This window comes from Euprymna scolopes, chromosome 29 (assembly GCF_053919585.1).
Source record: "Euprymna scolopes isolate OS-2025 chromosome 29, ASM5391958v1, whole genome shotgun sequence".
Classification (NCBI taxonomy): Eukaryota; Metazoa; Mollusca; class Cephalopoda; order Sepiida; family Sepiolidae; genus Euprymna; species Euprymna scolopes.
The window spans coordinates 64,757,450-64,785,286 of record NC_136510.1 but is presented as its reverse complement, the minus strand read 5'-3'; the positions used below and the strand labels follow the sequence as shown (position 1 = coordinate 64,785,286).

The 27,837-nt window shown below is 35.1% G+C and overlaps 2 protein-coding genes across 4 annotated transcripts in view; one reads left to right on the top strand and one right to left on the bottom strand.

Moving 5' to 3' along the window:
• LOC145252672 (lysosome membrane protein 2-like) overlaps window positions 1-11,919 on the top strand; it is a 160,772-nt gene extending 148,853 nt beyond the window's left edge. For all 3 annotated transcript variants that reach the window (XM_080112461.1, XM_080112462.1, XM_080112460.1), the window contains exons 13-14: window positions 7,516-7,674; window positions 9,660-11,919. In XM_080112461.1, the coding sequence (XP_079968587.1) occupies window positions 7,516-7,674; window positions 9,660-9,752 (252 nt within the window). In that variant the 3' untranslated portion in view covers window positions 9,753-11,919. The remainder of the gene's footprint in view (window positions 1-7,515; window positions 7,675-9,659) is intronic.
• The window catches only part of LOC145252669 (uncharacterized), a 151,321-nt gene extending 123,922 nt beyond the window's left edge, over window positions 1-27,399 (bottom strand). The window contains exon 1 of the mRNA XM_080112453.1: window positions 24,189-27,399. The gene's annotated coding sequence lies outside the window, so the exon portion shown is untranslated. The remainder of the gene's footprint in view (window positions 1-24,188) is intronic.
• Window positions 27,400-27,837: the final 438 nt, after the last annotated feature.

Here is a 27,837-nt window from a genome sequence, read left to right as displayed (position 1 = left end):
AACAGTGCTTACATCGTCATCGTCGTAACGCTCGACGACTTTCAAACATCTTTCACTTCTGGCTGGCCGATTTTATTTTCAAACTTCGCCTCAGGTGTCCTCCCCCCCCCCCCCCGGCTTCTTTTTTATTTAACACCACACACCCCTACAAACACCCGTGCAACGCCGGGTACCCCTCGCTAGTCTATATATAAAAAAGCGAAAATGTATGTATGTGTGTTTGTATGTCTGCTAAAAACTTTCGACAGACTGAACAAAAATTCACAAACTTGGTCTCATATGAAAGCCCCATCCTTCGCCTGACAAATATCGAAAAATTGACCAAAAACGTTAATTTTTTCACCCTGAAACCAGCACTTTTCTATAGGGGGTGGTGGGGGGGACAGCAAAAACCGTCTTTTCATGACGAGATCGATTCTACGCATGCGTCAGACGACGTCATAACCTGATTTAGTTTAAATATTTGAAGAACTGACACAATTTCATGTACGTCATGTTAGCTCAGTTGGTTAGAGTGTTGGGTCATTATGTAAATGTTTTGGGTTCAAATCATGGTGTGAGATGTCTTTTTCTTTTCTTTTTTTTCCGATTTTTTAAATTTTAATATTGAAGCAGGGTTATTTAAGCCATTTTTCACGTAACGTTCGTTTTTCTGTTTTTTTTTTTTTTACTTTGCTTATTCTTAGGTTTTCATTAACACCCCCTACCCCTAACTGACCACACACATACCCAAAAACACCCGGGTACCCACAGACTTTTTAAATTTTAATATCGAAACAGGCTTATTTAAGCCATTTTTCACATGGGGTTTTCATTTTTCAAATTTTTTAAAGCAGTTTTAAAGTTCGTTTTTGTTTTCTTTTTTGTTTTTTCGATTTTTATGTTTAACATCGTTCATTTGCCTTACGTTAGTTTTTTTTTGTGTTTTTTTTTTTTTTGATGTTTTGAAATCTGGACAATTGGGAGCTGGTTTCCCCCTCCCCAACATCTGTTGGGGAAAAAAACAGTCAAATTTGGCTAAACAAACCCAAACGCTGCCTCGCAGCAAAAGTTAACAGCCTGACTTCTATTTGACCTTCTTAATTAGGTCAAATCAACGCAGCAGAGTTAACTTTTATTGCGGACACCTGTTTTTAATAGTTAAATAAATAAATTCAAATGTGTTTCTCTTGTATGTCTCCGTGGCCCAGTGGTTAACGTCATATGTCTTTTTTTCGCATTTTCATTTCCAACTTTGCCGCAAAGGTTCGGGTTTGATCCTCATACTCACCTACCAAAACATTTTTTTTTATTATTTTAGTTTAGTTTGATTTACCCAAAACCACACACACCTCAAAACACCCGGGCATTGCTGGGTACCCCCTGCTAGTCTATATATATATAAAAGCGAAAATGTGTGTATGTATGTTTGTATGTATGTCTATTTGTGTGTCCGCTAAAAACTTTCGATAGACTGAACAAAAATTCACAAACTCAGTATTATATTGAAGCTCCATCCTTCGCCCGAAAAATATTGAAAAATTGGCCAAAAACGTTAATTTTTTCACCCCGAAATCGACAATTTTCTACGGGGAAGGGGGGGGGGTCAACAAAAACTGTCCTCTCATGACGACGACCGGTTCTACGCATGCGTCAGATTACGTCATGACCTGATTTAGTTTAAATAGTTGAAGAACTGACTAAATTTCATGTACGTCGTGTTAGCTCAGTTGGTTAGAGCGTTGGTTCATTATGTAAACGTTTTGGGTTCAAATTTTGGTGTGAGATATCTTTTTTTTTAATTTTTCTTTTTAATTTTAATATTGAACCAGTGTTATTTAAGCCATTTTTCATGTAACGTTCGTTTTTCTGTTTTTTTTTTTTTTAATTCGTTTATTCTTAGGTTTTCATTAACACCCCCAACCGACCACACACACCCAAAAACACCCGGGTACCCACCAATTTTTTAAATTTTAATATCGAAACAGGCTTATTTAAGCCATTTTTCACGTGTTCGTTTTTCTGTTTTCTTTTTTGTTTTTTCGATTTTTACATTTAACATCGTTTGTTTGCTTTACGTTAGTTTTTTTTTTGTGTGTGTTTTTTTTTTGTTTTTTTTTATTTTCTGCAACTGGCATAGGGCCAACCACTTCTCTAGACGAATTCATAATTAAAGGATACTCTAACTTAACATCTAAATCTGACCCCTAAGATCGCCATGGACATGGAATATGTGCCTACATCAAAGATGGCTTTCCATGTGGTAGGGATATCTCCAGAGAAGACGGGTTGCACTAGCTTACACGACTGCATTTATATTTGCCCTCTATTGCCCCCACAAAAGTGGGGTTACTATCTTTAAGAGCATATCTGAGAAAATTGACCACATCCTGTCTGCTCAGTCTATTAAATCCAAAGTAGCTGAGCAGCGGCTTGGTTCCCACCAGTTCTGGCAAATAGCAAACTAGATCTTGAACAGAAGTGTGCATTCTATCCCAACTATCATCAATGGACCTGAGGTCATCTCGTCAGCATCAGACAAGGCCAGACTATTTCCCAAGAACTTTGTAGCTAATTCTACCCTATGCGACAATGGCCATCAACTCTCTGTATTTCCTCCTATAACAGACAACATGCTATGCAACATACAAATATCTGTGCGTGAGATCGTCAAGCTAATCAAGAACCTTGATTCAAGTAAAGCAACTGGCCCTGACGGCATTCCAGTTATAGTGCTGAAAAAGCTCCAACCAGAACTTGCCCCCATACTTACAAAACTGTTTAAGCGTTGCCTTAATGAGAAGTGCTTTCCAACACCCTGGAAAACCTCATCAGTATGCCCTGTATTTAAGAATTCAGATGAAAAGTCATCTCCCTCTCAGTACAGACCAATAAGTCTCCTGTGTGTCATGAGTAAGTTGTTGGAATCCATATTGAATAAAGAAGTAGTCAATCACCTCAACAGAAATAACCTTCTTAGTGACATGCAATATGGTTTCTGTTCTGCAAGATCTACAACAGATGTGCTAACGATATATCACATAGGATTAGTGAATCTCTTGACAAGTGTTTCCTTTCCAGGGCAATTGCTCTTGACATATCAAAGGCCTTCAATAAAGTATGGCATAAGGGCCAACTTCACAAGATTTCCAGCTACGGTATTACTGGAAATGTTTTCTCAATCATTAAATCATTTCTCTCTTATAGGTTCATAAGAGTATAGTGTTTGATGGGCAGAAATCAGAGGCCCACAGTATTAATGCTGGAGTCCCTCAGGAGTCCATCCTGGGCCCAGCTCTCTTCCTGATCTACATCAATGATCTCCCAAAACACATACTTAAATCATTTGTTGACATCTATGCTGATGACACGACCATCTATGGCAACACATCAAAGGCCGTAAATGACAAAGTTCTCTCTAATTCTCTCTTCTCTAATCTTGAGCATGTGGTACAATGGGGAAAGGAGTGGCTGGTCACTTTTAATGCATCCAAAACCAAGCTTCTATCTTTACATCATCAACGCTCTGATCCCTATCTGGCATCAATTGAAATTGATGGCTCTCATCTTGAGGAGACCCCATGTTTTGATAAGCTTCTGGGTTTGACCTTTACTCCTGGTCTGAAATGGAACACGTACATCAAATCTGTTGCCAGAGACGCTGGGAAAATGGTGGGATCCTTCTACCGCTCCAGAAGATATCTCACTAGGCATCCCAATTATAGTGTTAAAAAAACTTAAACCAGAACTTGCTCCCATACTTACGAAACTATTTAAGCGCTGCCTTAAGGAGAAGTGCTTTCCGACTCCCTGGAAGACCTCATCAGTTTGCCCTGTATTTAAGAATTCAGGTGATAAGTCATCTCCCTCTCAGTACAGACCTATAAGTCTCCTGTGTATCATGAGTAAGTTGCTGGAATCCATATTAAATACAGAAATAGTCAACCACCTCAGCAGGAATAACCTTCTTAGTGACACACAATATGGTTTCCGCTCTGCAAGATCTACAACAGATGTGCTGACGGTTATATCCCACAGGATTAGTGAATCTTTTGACAAAGGCTTCCTTTCTAGGGCAATTGCTCTTGACATATCAAAGGCCTTCGACAAGGTATGGCATAAGGGTCTACTTCGCAAGATTTCCAGCTACGGAAATGTTATCTCAATCATTAAATCATTTCTCTCCGATAGGCTCATAAGAGTAGTGGTAGATGGACAAAAATCGGAGGCCTGCAATATAAATGCTGGAGTCCCTCAGGGGTCAATCCTGGGCCCAACTCTCTTCCTGATCTACATCAATGACCTCCCTAAACACATACTTAAATCATTCGTTGACATCTATGCTGATGACACGATCATCAACACATCAAAGGCTGTATATGACAAAGTTCTCTCTGATTCCCTCTCCTCTGATCTCAAGCGCGTGGTTCAGTGGGGGAAGATGTGGCTGGTTACCTTTAATGCATCCAAAACCAAACTCCTATCCTTACATCATCAACGCTCTGATCCCCAGCTGGCATCAATTGAAAAGGATGGCTCTCGTCTGGGTGAGGCCCCGTGTTTTGACCTGGGTTTGACCTTTACTCCTGATCTGAAATGGAACACGTACATCAAGTTTGTTGCCAAGGTCGCTGGAAAGATGGTGGGATCCTTCTACCGCTCCAGAAGATATCTCACTACTGATGCAATTCTCTATCTATATAAAAGCCAAGTACGTCCAAGGATGGAATACTGTTGCCATATCTGGGCAGGAGCTGCTAAAAACAGCCTATCCTGCCTTGACAGAGTACAAAATAGACTTTGTGGCTTAGTAGGGGATGCCCTTTTCTCTACCCTGCAACCTCTCTCCCACAGAAGAGACGTTGCGAGCCTATCCTTGTTTTATCGTTATTTCCATGGCAGGTGCTCGTCTGAACTCCAATCTCTGGTCCCCCATCGCCAATCTTTCACGAAAAACACCTGTCTAGCTGAATCCACTGTGAAAAATTTCCCCCATTCTATATCTGTACCTAAATCAAAACGCGGATTCCATGAACAAAGCTTCTTTCTTAGAACTGCACGCCTGTGGAACTCTGTTCCGTCTGCCTGCTTCCCTCCAGACTACAACTTGGATGTCTTCAAGTCCAGTGTAAACAAATTCCTAATGAACCGCCCCCTTAATTAAACACTTCATCAAATCTCCACACTAACGTAATGTACTTGCAATAACCCTTATCCCTGAGTGGCTTCCGGACCTTGATAAGTGGTGATCACTGTGTAAAAAAAAAAAAAAAAAAATTCTCCATCTGTATAAAAGCTAAGTACGTCCAAGGATGGAATACTGTTGCCATATCTGGGCAGTAGCTGCTAAAAACAGCCTATCCTGCCTTGACAGAGTACAAAATAGACTTCATGGCTTAGTGGGGGATGCCCTTTTGTCTTCCCTGCAGCCTCTCTCCCACAGAAGAGACGTTGCGAGCCACTTTATTTTATCGTTATTTCCATGGCAAGTGCTCGTCTAAGCTCCAATCTCTCGTCCCCCCTCACCAATCTTTCATGAGAAACACCCGTCCGGCTGAAACTACTGTCAATAATTTTCCCCACCCTTTATCTGTGTCTAAATCCAAACGTAGATTCCATGAGCAGAGCCTCTTTCTCAGAAGTGTACGATTATGGAACTCTCTTCCATTAGCCTGTTTCCTGCCTGACTACAACTTGGATGTCTTCAAATCCAATATAAATAAATTCCTGACAAACCGCCCCCTTAAGTAAGACGCTCTATCAAATCTCCAATACTAATGATTACTACAATACTATCTCATTGATTACTGTACACGCAATAACCCTTATCCCTGAGTGGCCTACAGGCCTTGATAAGTGGTGATCTCCATGTAAAAAAAAAAAAAAAAAAAAAAATGTCTTGCAAAAACTTCAAACAAACACGTCGGAATGTGACAAAATTGGTATCGTTTTAAACCTCAGACGACAAATATCCAAAAATTGGCCAAAAACATTAATTCCTTCATCCTTAACTGACCAGTTTTCTACAGGGTCGCTTTTTTGTCGATATTTTCACAAGTTATTGTCTCCTTTTGATTGACTAGCCTTAATTTCAACGTTTGCGATGTAGTAGACTGGTGGATATATTATACATATCCCCCAGTCGTACAAGATATGAGAAATGATTTGAATTGGGAAAGGAAAAATGAATTGCTTTGAGGAAGGAACGAACAACGCGTTTTCTTGAATTAAACGAACTAGAATTTATTTTGTGAAGAAACAAGTGAAAGAAAAGGGTACAACACGTGTTCATGTCTGCGTTCGTCTCTCGCTGTTTACTGGTGAGAAGTAAAGTCTATTGTCATAGAGAGAGAAAGAGAGAAAGTCAATCCAGTTTGGTGTGCATCTCTCGCAGTTAGCTGGTGAGGGGGAAAGTCTATTGTGGTATAGAGAGAGAATGAGAAAAAATCAATCCAGGCCATGGAGATAGAAAACGTATAAAGTGTACATACTGTCTGTTAGCTCATGCCCCATACATAGTAGCAGGGGACGTGATGCGCGCGGGCACCCCGAAAGGGGGACGAATGGTCCGACGACCGCTCAGCTCGAGAGCTAAGTCCGAAAAGGAGGAAGCAGCTTATTGCTTTTATATTTGTTTCCGGTGGTCTTTTGCGCATGTGTGGATTTCCTTTGAAAGGGAAGTGACGTTGTCCATGTGTGCATACGTGTGCGCATGTTAGCGTGTGTGTGTGTATACATGTGAATGTGAATATGTGGACGTGCGCGCGTATATGACAAGTAATGTAGCTTGAAATGTGAACGCGTGTTTTTGTGTGAGACTAGAAAAGGCTCGCACAGCGACTTCTGGTTTTGCCATGGAGGCATCGGCTAAGATGATGTTATGTTTTTTTTTTTTTTTTTTTTTTTCTAACCTTTTTCTCCTCATTATGGTTTCGAGCCTACTAACACATTTTTTTTTCTTTAACACCTCTCTCTATCCAAACTGCCTACTGTTGTTTTGATCCCCACCTTCGCGCCCCCCAACAGGTGCTATTACCACTTTTTTTTGGGGGGGGGGGGTCCTTACTACACACCACCTCAACACGCCCGGGCAACGCCAGGTACTCTCGCAAGTTTAACATAAATACAAAACAAAACAAAGCTGTTCATGTTTTTAAAAAAGATGAAAATCAAATCTTATTTTCTTAAGCTTTTTGCATTTCATGTTATGCTAATATTAACAACTTTCAGAAGATTACTTTTTGTTTGAATTGGATTTTCATTAATTTTTTCACAAAAAAAGATTAATCTAAATCATCTGCAATCATTATTGCTAACATTTATTTACATTCTAACAAAATGACGTTTCATACAAAAGAAATGGTTTTTGCTTTTGTCAGTTTTTTAGAATTAGTTAATCAATTACATTCATTGGATTTTTGATAAACTATTTTTAGCAAGTTGACAAAGTGTCTTTTCATATTGAAAAATGCATATCAAACTTAGAGATGTTTTTTTTTCTGCAATTCTTAAACTATTTTTCTTTTTGATATACAGAATGCTCATTTGACTGAAGAAACCGCCAATAAATTTTCCAAAGAAGTTCAGCAGCCACTCCAAACCTTGTTTGGCATTCAATATGGCTTGATAGCTTTTGGAGCTTTCCTTTTTATCTTCACTTTGCTCCTCATTCTCAGAACCGTTATCATCAAAATGGTAAAAATTAATTCTTTATGTCCGATACCACCTAAAACTGCATGGACCAACAGTATTTCTATGCCATACAAAATGACAACCCTTTATTTAAATCTATTTTTAAATCCATTTTAACACCACATGACGTTAACATCATCTTTGTTTATAACAGTTAATTATTTTTTTTGTTATTTTGAAAAGAATTTTCTCTAGATGAGTCGGCTTTTGACGATAACTTAAAAAATTTGTTTACTAGCAAATTTCAGACAAATCATTGGCTTGCGTGAAGATAACCAGTACTTTGAATATACTTGCCTACAAAATAATGTAGCTTCAGATAAACAACTGATCATTCTTACCAGTTTTGTTGATCCAAATAAACATGTAAGACCTTGTGAATAGCTTTCCTATGTATGGCATAAAAGATTGGGTCATTTTTGATGCTAAATAATATCACTTAGTGGATTTTTAAAGTTTATATCATTGCTGTTATGACTCATTTAGCATCAGAAGATTTGAAACAATTATTCACATGTATTTTGCATGTTTTGCATGTTTAGCTGACCATATTACTATCAATCATCCATGATTTTTCATAAGCATACCTGTGTTTTATCTAATATAGAAAAGACAGTGTGTATGTGTGTTTGTTTATATATTGCCCAAAAACTTTTGACAGAGGCGGCACATCCTCATGAGATTGGTATCGTTTTGAAGCTCGGCCCTTCAGACAACAAATATCAAAAAATTGGCCAAAAACATTAATTCCTTTACCATCCATCAACTGGCCAGTTTTCTACAAGGAGAGGTCTTTCTTTTTTTTTTTGCGTCGCCATTTTTGCAAATCATTGTATCGGTTGGATTGACGTCCCTTAATTTCAACGTTCCAAACTTCTGGTCAGACGATGGCGACATTGGCAAATACTTCACGTTTTTTTTTTCTTGTTTTTTTTTTTTTTTTTCTCCGCGTTACGGGTTTGAGCCTACCTGCCTACTACCACTTTTTTCTTTCTTCTCTCTCCACCCAAACTGCCTACTATTGTTTCCCACACTAGTTATTATTCATCGAAAATCATCCATCTAGAGCATTATTTTGGTGTAAATAAAAACGTCATATTAAAGAACACAGTTCTTTTTTTTTTCCCCCCACATAGATTGACTAGCATTGATATTGATGATTCTAACCTGACTTGCATTCTAGTTGGTCATAAAAATAGTTTCCTACAATTATTTATCATAGATAGAACCTTTAATCACCTTGAATTCCAGTGCAAGTCAACTAATTTGATCTGATATTTAGAATTAATCTTTTACACATGATTCAGCTACAAAAACTGCATACTATTCTGACAAAGTTTCAAACTTTTCATATTTTTTATTTTATTCATCAACTAACATTTACATGATTGATAATTATTTCTAAGCTAATTTTTATTTGCTTGTTTTTTCTCTGTTACAATTAATTTAAAATCAAAATTCATTCCCATAACGATTAATTTAAAATGAACATCCCATTATGAAATAAACGGATAAAGTTAATTTTTAAGAATTATTTTTTTAAATTTTCTGTTTTTCAATAAATTGTCGAATACACAAAACTAACAGAAACCTGTTCCCCTCTTACTTGCTTCCTCACGCGAGCAGTTAAACACAAAGCTGTTTTTTTAAGGTGAGGAAAATCCAGCTCTCCAAAAAAGAAGTATTCAAGATTATCATAAAAATAAAAATTGCCCAAGTCTAGAAGGATTTATGGCCGAAGAGAGAAAAGATGAAGTGTAGTATCTGAACACTTTGTTTCTTATTCCATTTTTACCATGAAACGTAGATTTTTTTGTCCTGCCACTCGCATTATTATATAATTCTCTGGCCTTTCTTTACTAATGCAATAAAATCAATCCGCTAAAAGATGTGCTTGCACAACTTAAACAATTGCAAACATTTTTATGTTTCTTATACAATTATCTTAAGTTTGATCATTCTAAAATATTTCCATTTTGATTTTTCAGAAATATGAAAAACTCGAAGAGGAACCAGTTGTGGAATCTACATCTCCTCCTGTAAATATTGAATATGATACCCCTGTTCCTGAAATGGCTTGACATATTAAAAATCTTTTCTTTTTTAACAATCAACTTTATTCCTCTCTTCAAGCTGTCTGTGATAATCCAATGGCCTTAAAAATGTAACATTCAGGGATTTATTCTTCTTTGATTTTCCAGTATAAATCTAAAATGATTTTGATAACATTTTAATGAAATCATTTTATAATTAGCATGTAAAACTCAAAGGAGATACAAAACAAAATAAAACATTTTTTTTTTCTTCATTTTGCTACCGAAAATTTTATAAAATTCTGTTAAAAGAAGTCCTGAGGACAAAACTTCAACAAAAGCAACCTTTTCTTATGAAGTATATATTTCATGGTTTCAATTATTTTTCTAAAATGGATAAAAAAAATTTCGGAATTATTCAGCGGTCAGTGGTCCAGTTTTACATAAATGCTTGAATTTCAAATGTAAATTTCATTTGAAAAAATAATTTTTCTTAAATATTTGTTTTTTTTTTTTTAATATCCATAATTTTTTTTTTCTATTCACAAAGAAAATTTTTATGAAATCTTTTAAAGTTAAAATCAATCTTCTGCAAAATTTGGGATAAATGTTCAATTTGGGTTCTATTTTGTTGTTTTTAAAAAGTGTCTCAATTCAAAATCTTATTCCTTTGTATTTGATAATGAAACATTAATTTTCAAATAATTTTTCATTACCTTGTAATCACTTTGAGTAAAGAAAATTGTAAATGACTTCAATTTATGTGAAAATACATATTTTTAAATAGATGAGAGTATTTTTAGCTCTTTTATTTAAATTTAGATTTGAATGATAAATCTGTTTAATTAATTTTGAAAATTTTTTTTTCCTTTTTTACAATATGCTAACATAAAAAATAATACATTGGATTTTTTTTATTAAAGCAGAAAATGCTTTTAAAAATTTGTTATTTTTTTAATATATAATACCAGTTTTGATAAAAAAGTTTGTCTTTCTTTATGTCTTAAATTCTAAATTTATTAAACTCTTCCATGGAAAAAACATGAAAAATGGTTAAATTAGAATGAACAATCATTCCTATTTTTCTGCTGGTTGGCTAATATTCTTAGTGTTTGTGTCCTGTTTTTGTCAACTAATTGTATACTGAGTTCTAATTAAAAAAAAAGTCACTACAATTTTCAGAAAGTAAAGTTGTAAAAATTAGATTTATCAGGAAAAGTATGAAATTGAATTAAAAGTAATACCAAAATTTGAATTTTTTTTTAGATGAATTGTATTGTTTTACCCCATTTTTTTAAATAGTAATTTTATGATTTTTTTTATCTGCACAATTATAATGAAAGATTTATTTGTTTAATTGACAATAAATTTTATTTGAAATGTTTCAATAAAACCCACACAAACTGAATTCTAATTTGTATATTTAATAAAACGTTCTTTAGTTTATTTAAAACCTTGAATTTTGGCATTTTATGTTGGAAAAAAATCACATACCTAAAATTTGTTGTATCATTAAAAAAATGTCAATAACTATTTATAAATATAGATAATATCTATGCTTATATTTTTATCTTTTATTATTTTTAGTTATGAATATATTTCAAATGGTAAAAATTGTGTTCAAATTGATTTCTTTAGGTTTTTGAACCTAAAAATTCTCACTTATGCAGAATCATTTAACCCTTATCCTCGAGTGGCCACCAGGCCTTGATAAGTGGTGACTCCTTTGTAAAACAAAGTGTGGCCTTGTAATAATGACATCCTGATATTAATAATCTGCTAGCAACAATGTTAACAAAATGAAATTCATTTAGCCTAAACATAAATAGTTTCAATAACTACCCGTTATAAAATTATTTCGGGGGAAGGGGTGTTTTTGTTGCCCCAAACGTAAAAAGACAAATTTTATTTCCTTCTTTAAATTCTCACTTTTTGTTTTATTGTAATCTAATTATAAAAAAACCCACCAAAATGCCTTAAACATGTTTCGTAACAATTTATATAAGTATTTCTACTGCTGAACAATGTTGATAATTGTAATTTACACATGGAAATAAAAAAACATTAAAGGAAGGGTGCGGTGACACTAGTTTTATTCTAATTTCCAATTAGAAATAACTGCAAATGTACTCCTTTCAACATGATTGTTTCAATCACTGTCGGTCATTCAGTCTCTCGATAACATTTTCTGAAATAATAAATAAGTTTTACCGTTGTCTTTTGCTTGTTTCTTTTTTAAACTAATTCATCTTCAAAGAGTTGCAGCTTTTTGTTAAAATAAACCTTCAAAATTTGTGAGAATCATGATTTTATTTAAATTTTTCATCTTCATATCTGTCCTAATGATGCAGAAAGATGGAGAAGTAAGCAACCATGGTTAACACATGCAAAATGTGAAGCATTTCGATACAATACAAGAATGATTATCCAAATTTAATCAGGAATCTGAAATGGAAGAATAAAGTGAAATGGATTTTTTGCTCAACACTGTTTTTGGATGCCATGTCGTTTGTGCATGGAAAAAGAAAATAGGACTGCTGCTGCTTATGGGAAAAACGAAGGTTTGTCGTTAGTGAAAAGAACAAAATAATTCAGCTTAAATGTATGCTCAAAATAATTTTGATGGCTGAAATAGAAATTACCTAAATACCTCCAGTGATGTAAATTACATCTTTCAAAATATTGAGACGATTATTATGATGACGGTGAACATAAACAAGGGAGACAGTTTTGTAGCAGGTTAATAGTGAGACGTCAGGTGTGTAATGTGGTGGCAAGCTCTTATTTTATCTGGAGGAGGATGCATTGTCCCTCTACTTGGAGATAAATGAATGACCAACTGGATGCAGAGAAGATAGATGCTTGGTCACACATGACGCTTTCACAGTTTATAGTAAATGTTAGATAGGCTGGCAAGCAGGTGGACCTTGACAACATCAGATTACCCCATTGATTGCCTAGGTCCAAGGGAGTTTGGTGGGAATGGCTTACTAAAATGGTGTTTGTTAGGAGGTTCCCTGGTGTCATCTCCATTTGACTCCAAGACACAAAAATTAAAACTGACCATGGGAGACCTAAGAGCAAAAGGACTGACATCAACTAGGGATCAAACCACTATGTGGTCTCAGCTGTGCATCCACCTCACTGTAAATCTGAAGTTCCTACCAAAAGCAACCCTGGCAGCAGTGTAATCTGCTACAGATACGTTGGCAAAGATCGCATAACAAAAGACTGACAAAGACGTGGAACACATCGCTACCAATGCGGCCCAGAAATGTTTGGGAAATAAGCCAGGCGATGAGGCATGCAATGCAGCATTATTTGATATGGCCTGGTCACATACAATAGTAGATGCAAGTCAATGGCAATCCTGAAAGACAGCAAAGGTATGCATTGTGAGTATTGGAGGCATGCTGTGGCATTGGATTAGTCATTTCCACAGGCGAAATTAACTCTATCATGTTCTTGCAGTGCGTAATAAACTAAAGCTTGATCTGTTGGGGATTGATGCGATAAAGACATTGGAAGGCATCACTGTTATGCCTACAGAAGCGGTTCAGTTAAGTGACAGGAAAGTCCCCACGTGTGCAGATATCTCCATCAAGTGAACCTGATTTTACCACTACCTTCGGTTATTGGAGAGGAGCACGGATTATGGTGTGGAAATGGGCAGATGAATGCTCACCTGAGGGCCTGCACAGTAGAGTGTCTAAATATTGAGTGACTGCAGAAATTTGATAAGAATATAATCAGGAACTCTGGGCAAGGAGTACATGCTATATCTGAAAGAAAGATTCAAATCTCACAAGGGTTTCATTCCAATGATGGTTATGATACAGCAAAATAAAACAAAAATGCGGCAAGTGATTGATCATTGTAAACTTAATCATCACGTAGACTCAAATACAGATATTTGCACTGCTATGATGAACGAATGGTGCCAAAAAGGGTCTTTACTTGTTCTCAAACGAACGAGACACTGTGGTCATACCAAATTGTTAAAATAGATGGGAAAATATCTGGGGTTTGGACTGAACGTAGTTCTCTATAAAAGCCATCGTTAGCAGGCTGCTGCTGGAGGAGAAAGTTATGGACCATGCATCAACTTACATTCACAATATCTTTGTCAATGAAGATGTTGTGCACACTTCTCATGACTCAGTTTGAGCTGGAATGTAAAGATCTGGAACAGTTAGGGCCTTGTGTACTGAAATTGATGGTCTTGAGGGAATACAATGTCTTGCACTGGAAGCAAAGAAATGTAGTCCCAATATCGTCACACAAATCATATTCTTCTTGTGTGGAAGACGTGTTGGGCACTTTCCAGTGTGCATGTGGCTTTGTATGGTATGAGGAGTAATTAAGCTGATTCAATCAGAAAGGACTGGGATGACAAAGTTGTGAAACTGCTATATGGACGGCTTGGAACTGAATGTACAAGACTGACCAGTTATATCCTGAGAATATCAGAATAGGTGATCATGCCTTGTCCCTATGCCGACTCCAAATCTTTTTTTTATGTGTGGCCTAAAGTTCTATACTTGGTAAACCTCATGAAAGTACTTGGTAGGTTTTGTCTGTGGAACAGAAACGGCTAGGCTCATCACTTATAACTAGGATAATTGATAGGAAGGTAATTAAACCGTAAAAGTATGATCCATATAAAAATGATACAAGCAATCAACCAGTTACAGGACAGTTAACAGGTAAATAGATGTAGTCTCAAGATATAATCCCATAGAATATGTTTGAACTTGCATCTTTAAATGTTGATACAATGAGAGGAAGAGATGAAGAGTGGCTTTTACAGAAACGATCGATCTTTGCTATCCTCAGGAGATAAAATGGCAAATTGCTTTAGCTGCAAAAGCCAAGTTTGACCAATGCTCGGATATATATGCATCACCATATCCATGATGGTGCATGATGAAAATAAGACAACATAAAATTTTTTATATCTACTATTTGACCATGAAACTCAAGTTCAAAAAAGAAAAAAATAGAATGTAAATTAATTGTATGAAATCTTTTCAAGCCATGACACTATTTTCATAAATGAAATATCAAATGAACTCAAAAAAATCTTTATGCTTAGTCCTTGCTAATGGACCAGGTTTCAATCTTCAGTCAAATCATACCAAAAACTAAAAAATTTATAAGCTGAGATCATGGATAAGTGGCACAATTCAATGTAGTAGCTAATGAATAGGGAACCTTCAGGTCGTCCTCAACTATGGCTGATCAATTTATTTTTTCATTATTTCTCAATGGTTGCACACTTGACATTTTAAGAAATACAATTGATTATAAATGAAAATCCCAAAATCGATCCAACATTTATAATGATTGATTTTCATTGCAAAGTTGGTCAATTGAGCAACAGATTTTCTTTTGCAAAACGAACATTTAACATGAAGAATTTTTGTATGAAAACAACTTGAAAATAACCAATACAAAATTTTAGAAAACTAGTTCACACATCAGCAGATAAAAATATGAAAAAAAAATTCGGGTTTGTATTACTGTACACATAGATTCAAAAAAGTTGTCAAAAAAAAAATCTATAACAAATAAATGTTATCAAAGGCAAGATAAGTTACTTTTCTACCTAACTGGATATAATTTTCGTGTTTTTATTCAATGTAACATGTTTATTCAGCTTGAAAAGCATACAGTGTTTACCGATGTATTGGAAAATTCAAAATGGCGCCCGACTCTCTCTTTAACACGGTAAGTTCGGGAAAAGGTGTTATAAATAATAAACTAGACAAAATACTGTTAGAAACTCACTCAATATATGTTACCATGACATAGGTTGACATATATTCGGTGGGTTTTAATAGTATTTTGTCTAGTTTATTATTTATAACACATTTTCCCAAACTTACCGTGTTAAAGAGAGAGAGTCGGGCGCCATTTTGAATTTTCCAATACATCGGTATGCATGTTTTTCGAGCTGAATAAACATGTTACATTGAATAAAAACACAAACAATATATCCAGTTTGGTAGAAAAGTAACTTACCTTGCCTTTGATAATATTTATTTGTTATTTGACAACTTATTTTAATCTATGTGTACAGTAATACAAACCCAAAAATTCAAAGTGATTTTATTTCGATACATAAACCTTCCAGAAAATCACATATGGATTGACACTACACTCCTGACATTTCAAATATGCTGAGAGATAAAATATTTTCAAGTTTTTTTTAAAGTCATATTTTAACTTTATGATCTAAAATTAAACAAAGAAACATGTTAACTTTTTTAAATAAGTGAGCGGATTTCTTTTTTCAGTTTTGCAATTAATCTGGAAACCATGGTCGATTGCGCAGATAACATGCCTTGGAGGGAAGGGTGCAAAATGATTTAAACACAGAGTAGATGGTACGATAATGTATGTTCGTGAACAAAATTAAAATGGGCTTGTACGATGTTCTCCTGATGAGTAGTTTAAATCCAAGAGTAGAGCTGCTGGCTGTGATGAAGCACCACAATGTTTGATACTCGTCAGCAACGAAAGAAAGTTGTGAAAGAAAAAGAGATAATATTTTGTAAAATGAGAAAACTCAGAAAATTATTCAAAAGGAAAAAAAAATTATTCTATGACGTCATTCTCATCTATTACATAAATCTCACCTGCCTGTTTAAATGTATGTTTGTATGTTCGCCAAAAACTTTTGACAGGTGCAACGAACATTGACAAATTTGGTATCATTTTAAAGTTCAAAATCTTGGATGAATATTGAAAAATTGGCCAAAACAGTTAAATCTAACTGGGTGAGTTACCTGGTTTTCTGCAGGGGGGGGGGGTATAATTTGACAACATTTTAACGTTAATTCTATGTAATTCTCATATGAGCTAATCAACGTTTGTTTCTCTAAAGATTTTAATATTATGGTAAGTGTGAGTAAATGGATTAGTGATTGTTCAATGATAAAATCCTCCTAGGCATAATCTCCTCCTTTTCGAGTAGGGGGAATGATAGTCTGACATTAGAGGGCGGCAGTACTAGGGGTCTATCTTCAAAAACCATTTGCACCTAGCTTAATCTCTTCATTAGGATGATAATAGAGAAAAAAAGAATTTTTGAAAAAAAGTCATTTTTGGCATGTGTGTGGGGGGGGGGACTTTTTTTACGATAGTCCCCCCCCCCGGGGGCCCAAAATCACCATTTGCAGCAAAAAATTTACATTATGCAAAATTGCATGCACCGAAACGTCCTAAATGGATACAAATTGGTATAGATAGTTGAGACTGATGATTTCTAGCCATTTTTGAGGCATTTTTGGGTTTATAGGATGAAAAGAAGGGCCAAAATGAGCCGAAATTTGCCCAAAATTACCCGAAATCTTAAAAAATCAGCTATTTGGCTACTATGTTACTCCAAAAACGTCCGAAATGACTATGAATGGACTTAGTTGGCTAAAACTTACATTACCCCATAATTTCTAGCCATTTTGAGGCATCTTTGGGTTCCTAGGATAAAAAGAAGGTCCAAAATGAGCCGAAATTTGCCCAAAATTACCCGAAACTTAAAAAATCGGCTATTTGGCTACTATGTTACTCCTAAAACATTCCAAATGACTATGAGTGGACTTAGTTGGCTAAAATTTACATTACCCCATAATTTCTACCCATAAGTCGATTGGCATCCCTGCATAAATGAAGACCCCAGTAGAAACACAGTGTCCTAGGGGGTTAGGTCCCCCACAGGTTTTTCACAATTTTTCAGATCCTGCCCAAAAAAGCTCCCACCCAGCCTTCCAAAAATTTCATCCCCCCACCAGGGACATAAATTCTATCAACAGGCTTAAAAACCATTCACAGAAACTGACTAAGCAATGTAGGTATATGTGACATAACAACATACAATCCCCTGCCTTTAATAAGCCACTTATTCGAAACAAATTTTTCACCTCAATGTTTTTGTGTGCATAATTATTATTTGTCTCTCTGGGAATTTCCCTTAGGGGATTAAGTGAACATTGCATTGCATGGTTTATTAACTGTTCTTTGGGGGATTTCCCTTTTATGTGAAATGGAACTAATTCCTTTCACAGTTTTGGGGTGGGGGAGGACACTAAGAGAAATGAAGGACCCAGCAGAAATGAATTTCTGTTGAATAGAATAAGAATCTATTGCAGTGTTATTATGAAGCCATTGCAGTGTTGTTATCAAGAAGCCATTGCCATTGCAGTGTGTTCTAGTCAACTAAGTCCACTCATAGTCATTTGGAATGTTTTAGGAGTAACATAGTAGCCAAATAGCCGATTTTTTAAGTTTCGGGTAATTTTGGGCAAATTTCGGCTCATTTTGGACCTTCTTTTTATCCTAGGAACCCAAAAATGCCTCAAAAATGGCTAGAAATTATGGGGTAATGTAAGTTTTAGCCAACTAAGTCCATTCATAGTCATTTCGGACGTTTTAGGAGTAGCATAGTAGCCAAATAGCTGATTTTTTAAGATTTCGGGTAATTTTGAGCAAATTTCGGCTCATTTTGGCCCTTCTTTTCATCCTATAAACCCAAAAATGCCTCAAAAATGGCTAGAAATCATCAGTCTCAACTATCTATACCAATTTGTATCCATTTAGGACGTTTAGGTGCATGCAATTTTGCATAATGTAAATTTTTTGCTGCAAATGGTGATTTTGGGCCCCCGGAGGGGGGCAATATCGTAAAAAAAGTCCCCCCCCCCACACACACACACATGCCAAAAATGACTTTTTTTCAAAAATTCTTTTTTTCTCTATCTATTATCATCCTAATGAAGAGATTAAGCTAGGTGCAAATGGTTTTTGAAGATAGACCCCTAGTACTGCCGCCCTCTACTGACATGTTTACTTCTGGTGATGACGTCATTATCATCTATTAAAAAAGATGCATCTAATATATTTATGATGTACTACATTGATATAAGATGTCAGATTCCAAAAATCACATGGATCATTAATATTTCACAACATTTTAACATTAATTCTATTATGTTTTTGAAAAAAATTAAAATGGATTTTAATTTGGAATTGAATTAAATTTGAATTTAGTTTTGAATTGAAATTGAATGACTGAAATTCATGTTGAAGTAATGGTTGCCTAATCCCTAACCGTGTTAAGGTTTTTATGTATTAATATTGAAAACTTGCTAAACCAGTTTACGATTTAAACATCACTTTATTTCATGTATATTTTTAACAGTGGGGTGGGGATATGAAGTCAGTCCCGGAAATTGAATAAGAGAGGTGGAAATATATACCAGCAGAATACTCGGCGGCGTCCGGGATTGAATGAGATTGATGGACATATATACTAGCAGAATACCTAGCATCGCTTGGGATTGAATGAGATAGGTGGAAATATATACTAGCAGAATACCCGGCGTCGCCTGGGATTGAATAAGACGTGCAAATATATGCTAGCAGAATACCCGGCAACGCCCACAATTGAATAACATTGCTGCAAATATATACTAACAGAATACCCAGCATCGCCCTGGATTTAATAACATTGGTGGAAATATATACTAGCAGAATGTCTGGTGTTGTGGAAATATATACAAGTAGAATACCCGGCGTCACCCGGAATTGAATGAGATTGATGGAAATATATACTAGCAGATTACCCGGTGTCGCCTGGGATTGAATGAGATGGCTGGAAATATATACTAGCAGAATACCTGGCGTTGCCGTGATTGAATGAGATAGGTCGAAATATATACTTGTAGAATACCTGACGCTGCCTGGGATTAAATAGACGTGTAAATATTTTATAAGTTATTATTTGAGTAAGGGTGTGGGCGATAATGTGAGTTAAAATTATGAAAAATGATTGTCAAAATTTGTAATGTATTAAAAAATTATGAAAAATGATGGAATGTGAGTTAATGGATTGATGTTTGTAATGAAATAATCCTCCCATATATCAAAGTTATTATTTGAGTAATGGCGAGGTGAAAATGTGGGTTAAAATTATGGAAAATGAATGTCAAATATTAGTAACATATCAATAAATTATGACCCTGAATTGAATAAGATGAATAGAAATATATACTAGCAGAATACCTGGTATCACCCAAGATTGAATAAGATTGCTGGAAATATATACTAGTAGAGTACCCAGCATTGCCCAGTATTGAATTACGTTGCTGGCAATATATACTAGCAGAATACCCAATGTTTCCCAGGATAGAATGAGATAGATAGAAAATATATAGAAAGAGAATACCCAGCATTGCCAGCGATAGGTGGAAAATATATACTAGCAGAATACTCGGCATCATCCGGAGTTGAATGAGATAGGTGAAAATATATAATAGCAGAATACTCAGCGTCGCCCAGTGTTGGATGAGATAGGTGGAAATATATACTAGCAGAATCAGGCATCGCCTGGGATTGAATAAGTTAGGTAAAAATATATGCTAGCAGAATACTCCGTGTCGCCTGGGATTGAATGACATTGCTGGAAATATATATTAGCAAAATACCAGACATCACCCGGGATTGAATGAAATATAATAGTAGAATACCCGGCGTTGCCCAGGATTTAATGAGACAGGTGTAAATATACCCAGCGTCCCCCAGGATAGAATGAGATAGGTTGAAAATATATGGTAGCAGAATACTCAGACCTGCCCGGGATTGAATAAGATAGGTGGAAATGTATACTAGCAAAATACCCGTTGTTGCCCGAGATTAGATGACATTGCTAGAAATATGGAGTACCCAGCATCGCCCGGTATTGGATGAAAGAGGTAAAACTATATACTAGCAGAATACCACGCTTTGCTCAGGATTCGATAAGAAAGGTGTAAATATATACTAGCAAAATACTTGACGTCATCCGGGATTTCATGATAGGTTGAAATATATACTAGCAGAATACCCAGCATCGCCTGGGATTGGATGAGATAGGTTTAAATATATACTAGTAGCATTACAAGCGTATGCTGTATTTTCGTGGACATTGGCAATATTACATACCTAATGTGCTTCAACAAGTCATATATTTCTTGGGGGGGGGGGTCAATTTTTAAAAGAATTACATTGATGGAAGAATAGAATAAGCATTCCAATGAAAAAAAATTGTAAAAAATGACGACAGCAAAAAGGGAAACTGTTTTTTCAATGTTTACATTTCGTACATTACGTTTGGATACATATGCGTGGGGTTAAATTTGATTGCATATTGCTGAAATTTTACAAAGTTATGACCGAGCAAAGTTGACGAAGAATATTTCAAAATTGATAAGATAAATCGGTATATATCATCTATTTACATATAGATAATAGTTACAGAATTATTTTCATGTATAATATGTAAATATTTGATAATTATTAATTGTGCGGAAATTTCTTTAAAATGTTATCTTCTATATATATAAAAGCCAAACGTCTGTGTGTATGTATGTATGTTTGTTTGTAACGCTAAAACTTTTGAAAGACGGAACCAAACTTGACAAATTTGGTATCATATCGAAGCCCCATCACCCGGATGACAAATATCGAAATTTCACGTCAAACGGACCACTAGAAGTTGGTCAACTGATCAGTTATCTTCGAGGGGGGGCCCCCAAAAAACCTGTCATTATCTATATATATAAAAGACAAATGTTTGTTTGTAACGCTAAAACTTGAGATGAAAGATTCCTCTCCCCTAAGAATAAAACATATGTTCAATATCTGCTTTTGTTTTTTCATTATTTATATGGTCCCGAGCAACGCCGGGTAGCCCTGCTAGTCTATATATATAAAAGGCAAAATGTGTGTGACCATTTCGTGTATGTCTCGCAAAGGCTTTTCTCGCACACGGTCCCGAGGGGGTAACGATCGCTTAGAAGTATTTATATAGGCCGTAGATAATAATGTCTAGGATTTGAGAACACATATAGCGTATGGATTTATTTACGTCGATTTTTACAAAATTATTGCTATTTTGGCTTCTCACGTGTTGATTCGGCTTTTTCGTATAAAAAGCGAAACTAATTCAAAGCTAACAGCATTCTCGGCATCCTGCCGGGAAACATCCAGACGCAATTAGCTTTGATCAATCTTGTATATCAGACAATTACTATTCAATCTGGACAATTGGGAGCTGGTTTCCCCCTCCCCAACATCTGTTGGGGGGGGGGGAAACAGTCAAATTTGGGTAAACAAACCCAAACGCTGTCTCGCAGAAAAAGTTAACTTCGTGACTTCTATTTGACCTTCACAGTTTTGTTTTCACACTTTAATTTCCAACTTTGCCTCAAGGGTTCTGGTTCGATCCTCATACTCACCTACCAAAACTTTTTATTTTTATTTTAGTTTAGTTTGATTTACCCAAAACCACACACACCTCAAAACACCCGGACATCACCGGGTACCCCCTGCTAGTCTATATATATAACAACGAAAATGTGTGTATGTTTGTATGTCTTCTAAAAACTCTCGACAGACAGAACAAAAATTCACAAATTTGGTTTCATATGAAAGCCCCATCCTTCGCCCGACAAATATCGAAAAATTGGCCAAAAACGTTGATTTTTTCACCCTGAAATCAGCACTTTTTTACGGGGGGGGGGTCAGTAAAAACCGTCCTCTCATGACGATGTCGCTTCTATGCATGCGTCATACGACGTCGTAACCTTATTTAGTTTAAAGATTAAAAAAAATGACTTAATTTCATGTACGTCGTGTTAGCTCAGTTGGTTAGAGCGCTGGATCATTATCTAAATGTTTTGGGTTCGAATCGTGGTGTGAGATGTCTTTTTTTTTTTTTTTCGATTTTTAAAATTTTAATATTGAAGCAGGGTTAGTTAAGCCATTTTTCACGTAACGTTCGTTTTTCTGGGTTTTTTTTTTTTACTTCGCTTATTCTTAGGTTTTCATTAATACCCCCCACCCCCGACCAACCACACACACCCAAAAACACCCGGGCAACGCCAGGTACCCACCGATTTTTAAAATTTTAATATTGAAACAGGCTTACTTAAGCCATTTTTCACGTGTTTTTTTTTTGTTTTGGTTTTTATTTTTCAGATTTTTTAAAGCAGTTTTAACGTTCGTTTTTCTGGGGTTTTTTTTTGTTTTTGTTTTTCCGATTTTTACATTTAACATCGTTCGTTTGCCTTACGTTAGTTTTTTTGTGTTTTTTTTTTCGATTTTTTAAAAGTTTTAACTTTTTTTATATATAATATTTAATTTTTATTTAATATTTAAAAATATTTACTTCGCTTATGCTTATGTTTTAATTACCCCCCCACACACACACACACACCACCCGAGCACACACACCTAAACACCCGGGCAATGCCGGGTACCCCCAGCTAGTCTTTTATAAAAATTAAAATTCACTTAACGGTTAAAAATTGCTCGCTGTGCGCTCAGCTGACTAAAGTCAGCACATTAACGAGTTTCGTTTGTATGCTATTAATAAAAAAAAAAACAAAAAAAACTTTTTCTGCTTTCAAAACGAAAGCAGAAAAATCAGTTTCATTTTTTTATTCTGAGTTTTTTCAATTAAAAAAATTATTTTCAAGTTTTTCAAATTTGATTTCCAAACAATACTACTTTGTTGTTTTTAATGCTTTTAGTACACATGTATGTACTAAAAGCATTAAAAAAAAAAACAACAAAATGTACGAAGTACATGCATTTCTGTTATCATGCTATTTATAACTTCTTACTTGTACTTAAGGTAGAATTGTGTTTTTTTAGTGGTCACAAAAAAAAAACAAAAACAAATATATATCAAATAAAAGGCACTTGTGCACTTATGCTACCATGCTGAAATAATAATGTTATTATTTAGAAACACATTCTTAACATGGGGAAGGAAGAGTGTTTTGTTAACTTTTCCGTACTTTCACCTAACAATTAAATAAAATATATCGTGAAACTGGAATTTATTTTTAACTCATTGTCAAGACCATTTTTTCGAATTGGTAAAACAAAACCGTTTTTTTTTTAACTGAAGATATCTAAAAAAAAAAAATAAAAATAATAAAAATAATCATTAGGTGGTTCGATAAAAAATTTCATTATGATGCATTTTGTAAATTTTTACCTTGTTTCCATCTTAACATTTTTCTTTAAAATGACTACCTTTCAATGTTTCCGGGTATGCTGAAAACGAATATCGCATTTAAATTTTCCGCAAATAAAATGTTTTCCGGATATTAAACAATGTCATTTCTTATGTTATCGCTGGTGGCCATCTTAGTACGTGCATTTGCACATAGTTTCTTGGGGTTACGTTTGTGTGCTTGCGCGTACCAAGATGGCCACCCGCGGAAACATAAGAAATGACATTGCTTAATATCCGAAAAACTACATATTTGCAGAAAATTTAAATGTGATATTCGTTTTCAGCATACCCTAAAACCTATAAAAGTAATCATTTTAAATGTTAAAGTGGAAACAAGGTAAAAAAAATTACTGTTTTATTTCTTTGTTTACATCGTTAAATTTTCAGTAAAACAACAGAATAGAAATGACAAAAATTACCATCAACTGGTGAATATATAGTTGTTGCTTATCAGGATTCCTGGTATCCTTGTACTGTGAAAAGCTACATCAAGGATTCATGTTGAGTATGATTTATGGTTGCATCTCAGAAAATAGGGATATATTTTGAGCCAGATAGAGACGATTTACAAACTGAAAATTAGACTGGTGCCAAAATGTATAAGTTCTGGTCGACAATGGCAATTTCCATCTTTTACAGAAATCCAAAATCTATATGAAAAATTTTCTTTGATTTATTTCTGAGATTAATTCTACTCAATTTTTTTTTTTTTTTTTTTTTTTTTTTTTTTTTTTTTTGAGGGAAGTAGTAAATACCGGCCATGAATGCTCTTTAAGCATTCAATGGCTACACCCCAGATTAAGCTCTCCTTTGGTGAGGAGGCAGGAAAATGCCTGCTCCCAATAAAGCTATATTTAAATACCATTATAATACTTAGTTTTGTTCATGAATAGACATCCAGTGTATAATACCATGTGCCAGTTTAAAAACAATTGAAATTTGTACATCTTAATTTATAATTCATGGCTTATGGTAAAGAGATACATCAGATTTGACTGCATAATCAGAAAGAGCACAATTTTACATAAGAGTATCAAGTTTCATGAGAATAGCTTGAAAAATAAATAAATGGTGGCGAAATTACCGAATTTCTTGAAATGTCTGTAATTAAGCCCACTTTTTCTAAAGAAAAATGTCCACAGTAAAGCATAAATTTTGGCACTTAAAATTCTCATAACTTTTGAACTACTGATGGTATTTGCATAATTCAAACGGTTTTAAGCATTTTTTACATAGCTCTTTTCAGGCAATTTGATAAAATAACAATTATCTAAAAAGAAAAAATCAACTTGTAATGCTAATACTAGCAGAATACCCGGCCTCACTCTGGATTGGATTAAATAGGTGGAAATATATGCTAAAAGAATACCCGGCATCGCCTGTGTTTGGATAAAATAGGTGGAAACATATACTAGATGATTACCCAGTGTTGCCCAGTTTTGAATGACGTTGCTGGAAATATATACTAGCAGAATACCTGGCGTTGCAGGGATTGAATGACATTGCTGGAAATATATACTAGCAAAATACCCGACATCACCTGGGGGTGGATGAGATAGGTGGAAATATATACTAGCAGAATACTCGGCATCGCCCGAGATTGAATGAGAAATGTGGAAATATATACTAGCAGAATACCCAGCATCGCCCAAGGTTGGATGAGATAGGTGGAAATATATACTAGTAGAATACACGGCGTTGCCCCATCAGGAAATGAGATTGGTGGAATTATATACTAGCAGAATACCCAGTGTCGCTCAAGATTACCTGAGACGTGTGGAAAGACCCAGCAGCACCTGGGATTGAATGAGATGTGTAGAAATATATACGAGCAGAGCACCTGGCATCACCCAGGATTGGATGAGATGTGTGGAAAGATATACTAGCAAAAGGCCCAGTGTTGCCCAAGATTAAATGAGATTTGTGGAACTATATACTAGCAGAAGATCTGGTGTGACCGGGGATTAAATGGTGTTTATTAGAAATAAATACTAGCAGAAAGCCTGGCATCGCCTGGGATTGATTTAAATGTGTGGATATACATATTAGTAGAAGACCCGGTGTCGCCCAGGATTGAATGAGATGTGTGGAAATATATACTAGTAGAGGCACTGGCGTCATTCGGGATTGAATCAGATCTGTTGTAATATGTATTAGTGGAAAACTCGGTGTCGCCAGGGATGCAATGAGATGCATGGAAATATATACTAGCAGAAGACCTGACGTTGCCCAGGATTAAATGAGGTTTTTTAAATAAAAAATCAGTCCTGTAAATGGCTGAAACAGTATTCAATGTCAAAATTACTTTATTTCATGTCTACATTTAACAGTATTTTTGTGAGGGAGGGGGATATTAAATCAGTTCCAGAAATGGCTGAAAGAGTATACGATTTTAAAAATTACTTTATTTTATGTATATTTATTGTTGGTCTTCTGTGAAGGTGAACTAGGCCAGTTTCTGTAGAAGGGATCAATATTTTTCTGAATTTTCAATGTTACCTTTGGGGAATGACGTCATGGTTGTAGTGATGAGTAGAAAAAAGCATGATTATGTTGATTTTAAACGTGGAGTTCTCTTGGGATTACCAAACGTTTACTTTTGAGGTGAGGCTGGATGGAGTAATGTCCATTTTGGGGTCATAATGCATCTCCGACAATGTCCAATTCCAAAAATATGGAGTACCTGTGGAATCATACTCCGGAAATGACAATGTTTCTCTTACTAATATGTTGTCGGTGGTGGTGGTGGTGGGGGGACTATATTAATATTGAAAATTGTGGTAAAGTAAAAGTAGCCTTACCATCATCCGTGTCAATGCATTTATGTAATTATTTGGAAAACCTGCTGAGTTTTGTGCAAGAAATGATATCATTTCACTTAAAATGATGGAGTCTGTAGTTAGGAGGGAAAGAACACAGTGGAATTTTGTAGTGAAGCAAGGGTGGCTTAATCACTAAGCTTCTGAACATATTTGTGTATTTGTCTGTAAAACCGATATCTTTTTTCCAAAAAATTTTGATGACGATAATGGGGGAAAAAAATGAAACACAGTAATGCAGAATTTGATAATGAAGCAAGGGTTGTCTAATCACTTAACTCTGTCAATGTATTTATGCATTAATTTGAAAATCCTGCTGAGACATCTACCAAAAATGACATAATTTTTCTTAAAATTATAGTGCTGATAGTGAGGAAGGAAAGAAACCCGGTAATGTTGAAATTTATAGTGAAGCAAGGGTTGCCTAATCATTAACTAAGACGATGTATTTATTTACTAATTTGGAAATCCTAATGATCCATCTTCTAAAAATTATTTTAATTTTCTTAAAATTATGGTAGCCTTGGTGGGAAGAGATATTATTTCATATATGTTGTAAAGTACCTGTTAAGAGTATGTTAAATTGTTTCATATATGTATTTAAATTACCCGTTTGAGGGTAGATAAACTTATTTTAAATGTGTTGTACATTACCTGTCCTCGTGAAGGTAAAATTATTTCATATACATGCTGTAAATTACCTATCCTAGGGAAGGTACAATTATTTTATACATTTGTAATACCCGTCCTATGGTAGGTAAAATATTCTTTTACTTGAAATAGCAAATGATACATAGACATTAAATATTCCTCTATCCTAAGAATAACAAATATATTCAAAATCAACTTCAATTTTCTCATTTTTTATATGGTTCTGAGCAACGCCAGGTAGCCCTGCTAGTCTAATATATAAAAGGCAATATTGGTGTGTTTTTGCATCAGGCTTCTTGCATCGATTACATTTCCTTATACTTCTTAAATCGTAATATCTCTGATTTGTAAACGGACATCGTCTTTATCTTTATTTTGATCGAGTTTTAAAAAATCCCTTGTTTCGAGTATTTATTTGTCTTTCTCGTATAAATAAAGTGAAACTAATCAAAGCAAAGGCATCCGCCTGGCTTTCCTGGCCAGAACATTTTGAAGTCAATTAGGCTTGATCAATGTGGGGGAAACCCTTCATATCAGACAATTGCTATTCATTTAGACACTGCCAAAGTTCCTACTTTTTAGAGGGAGCTAATTTTCC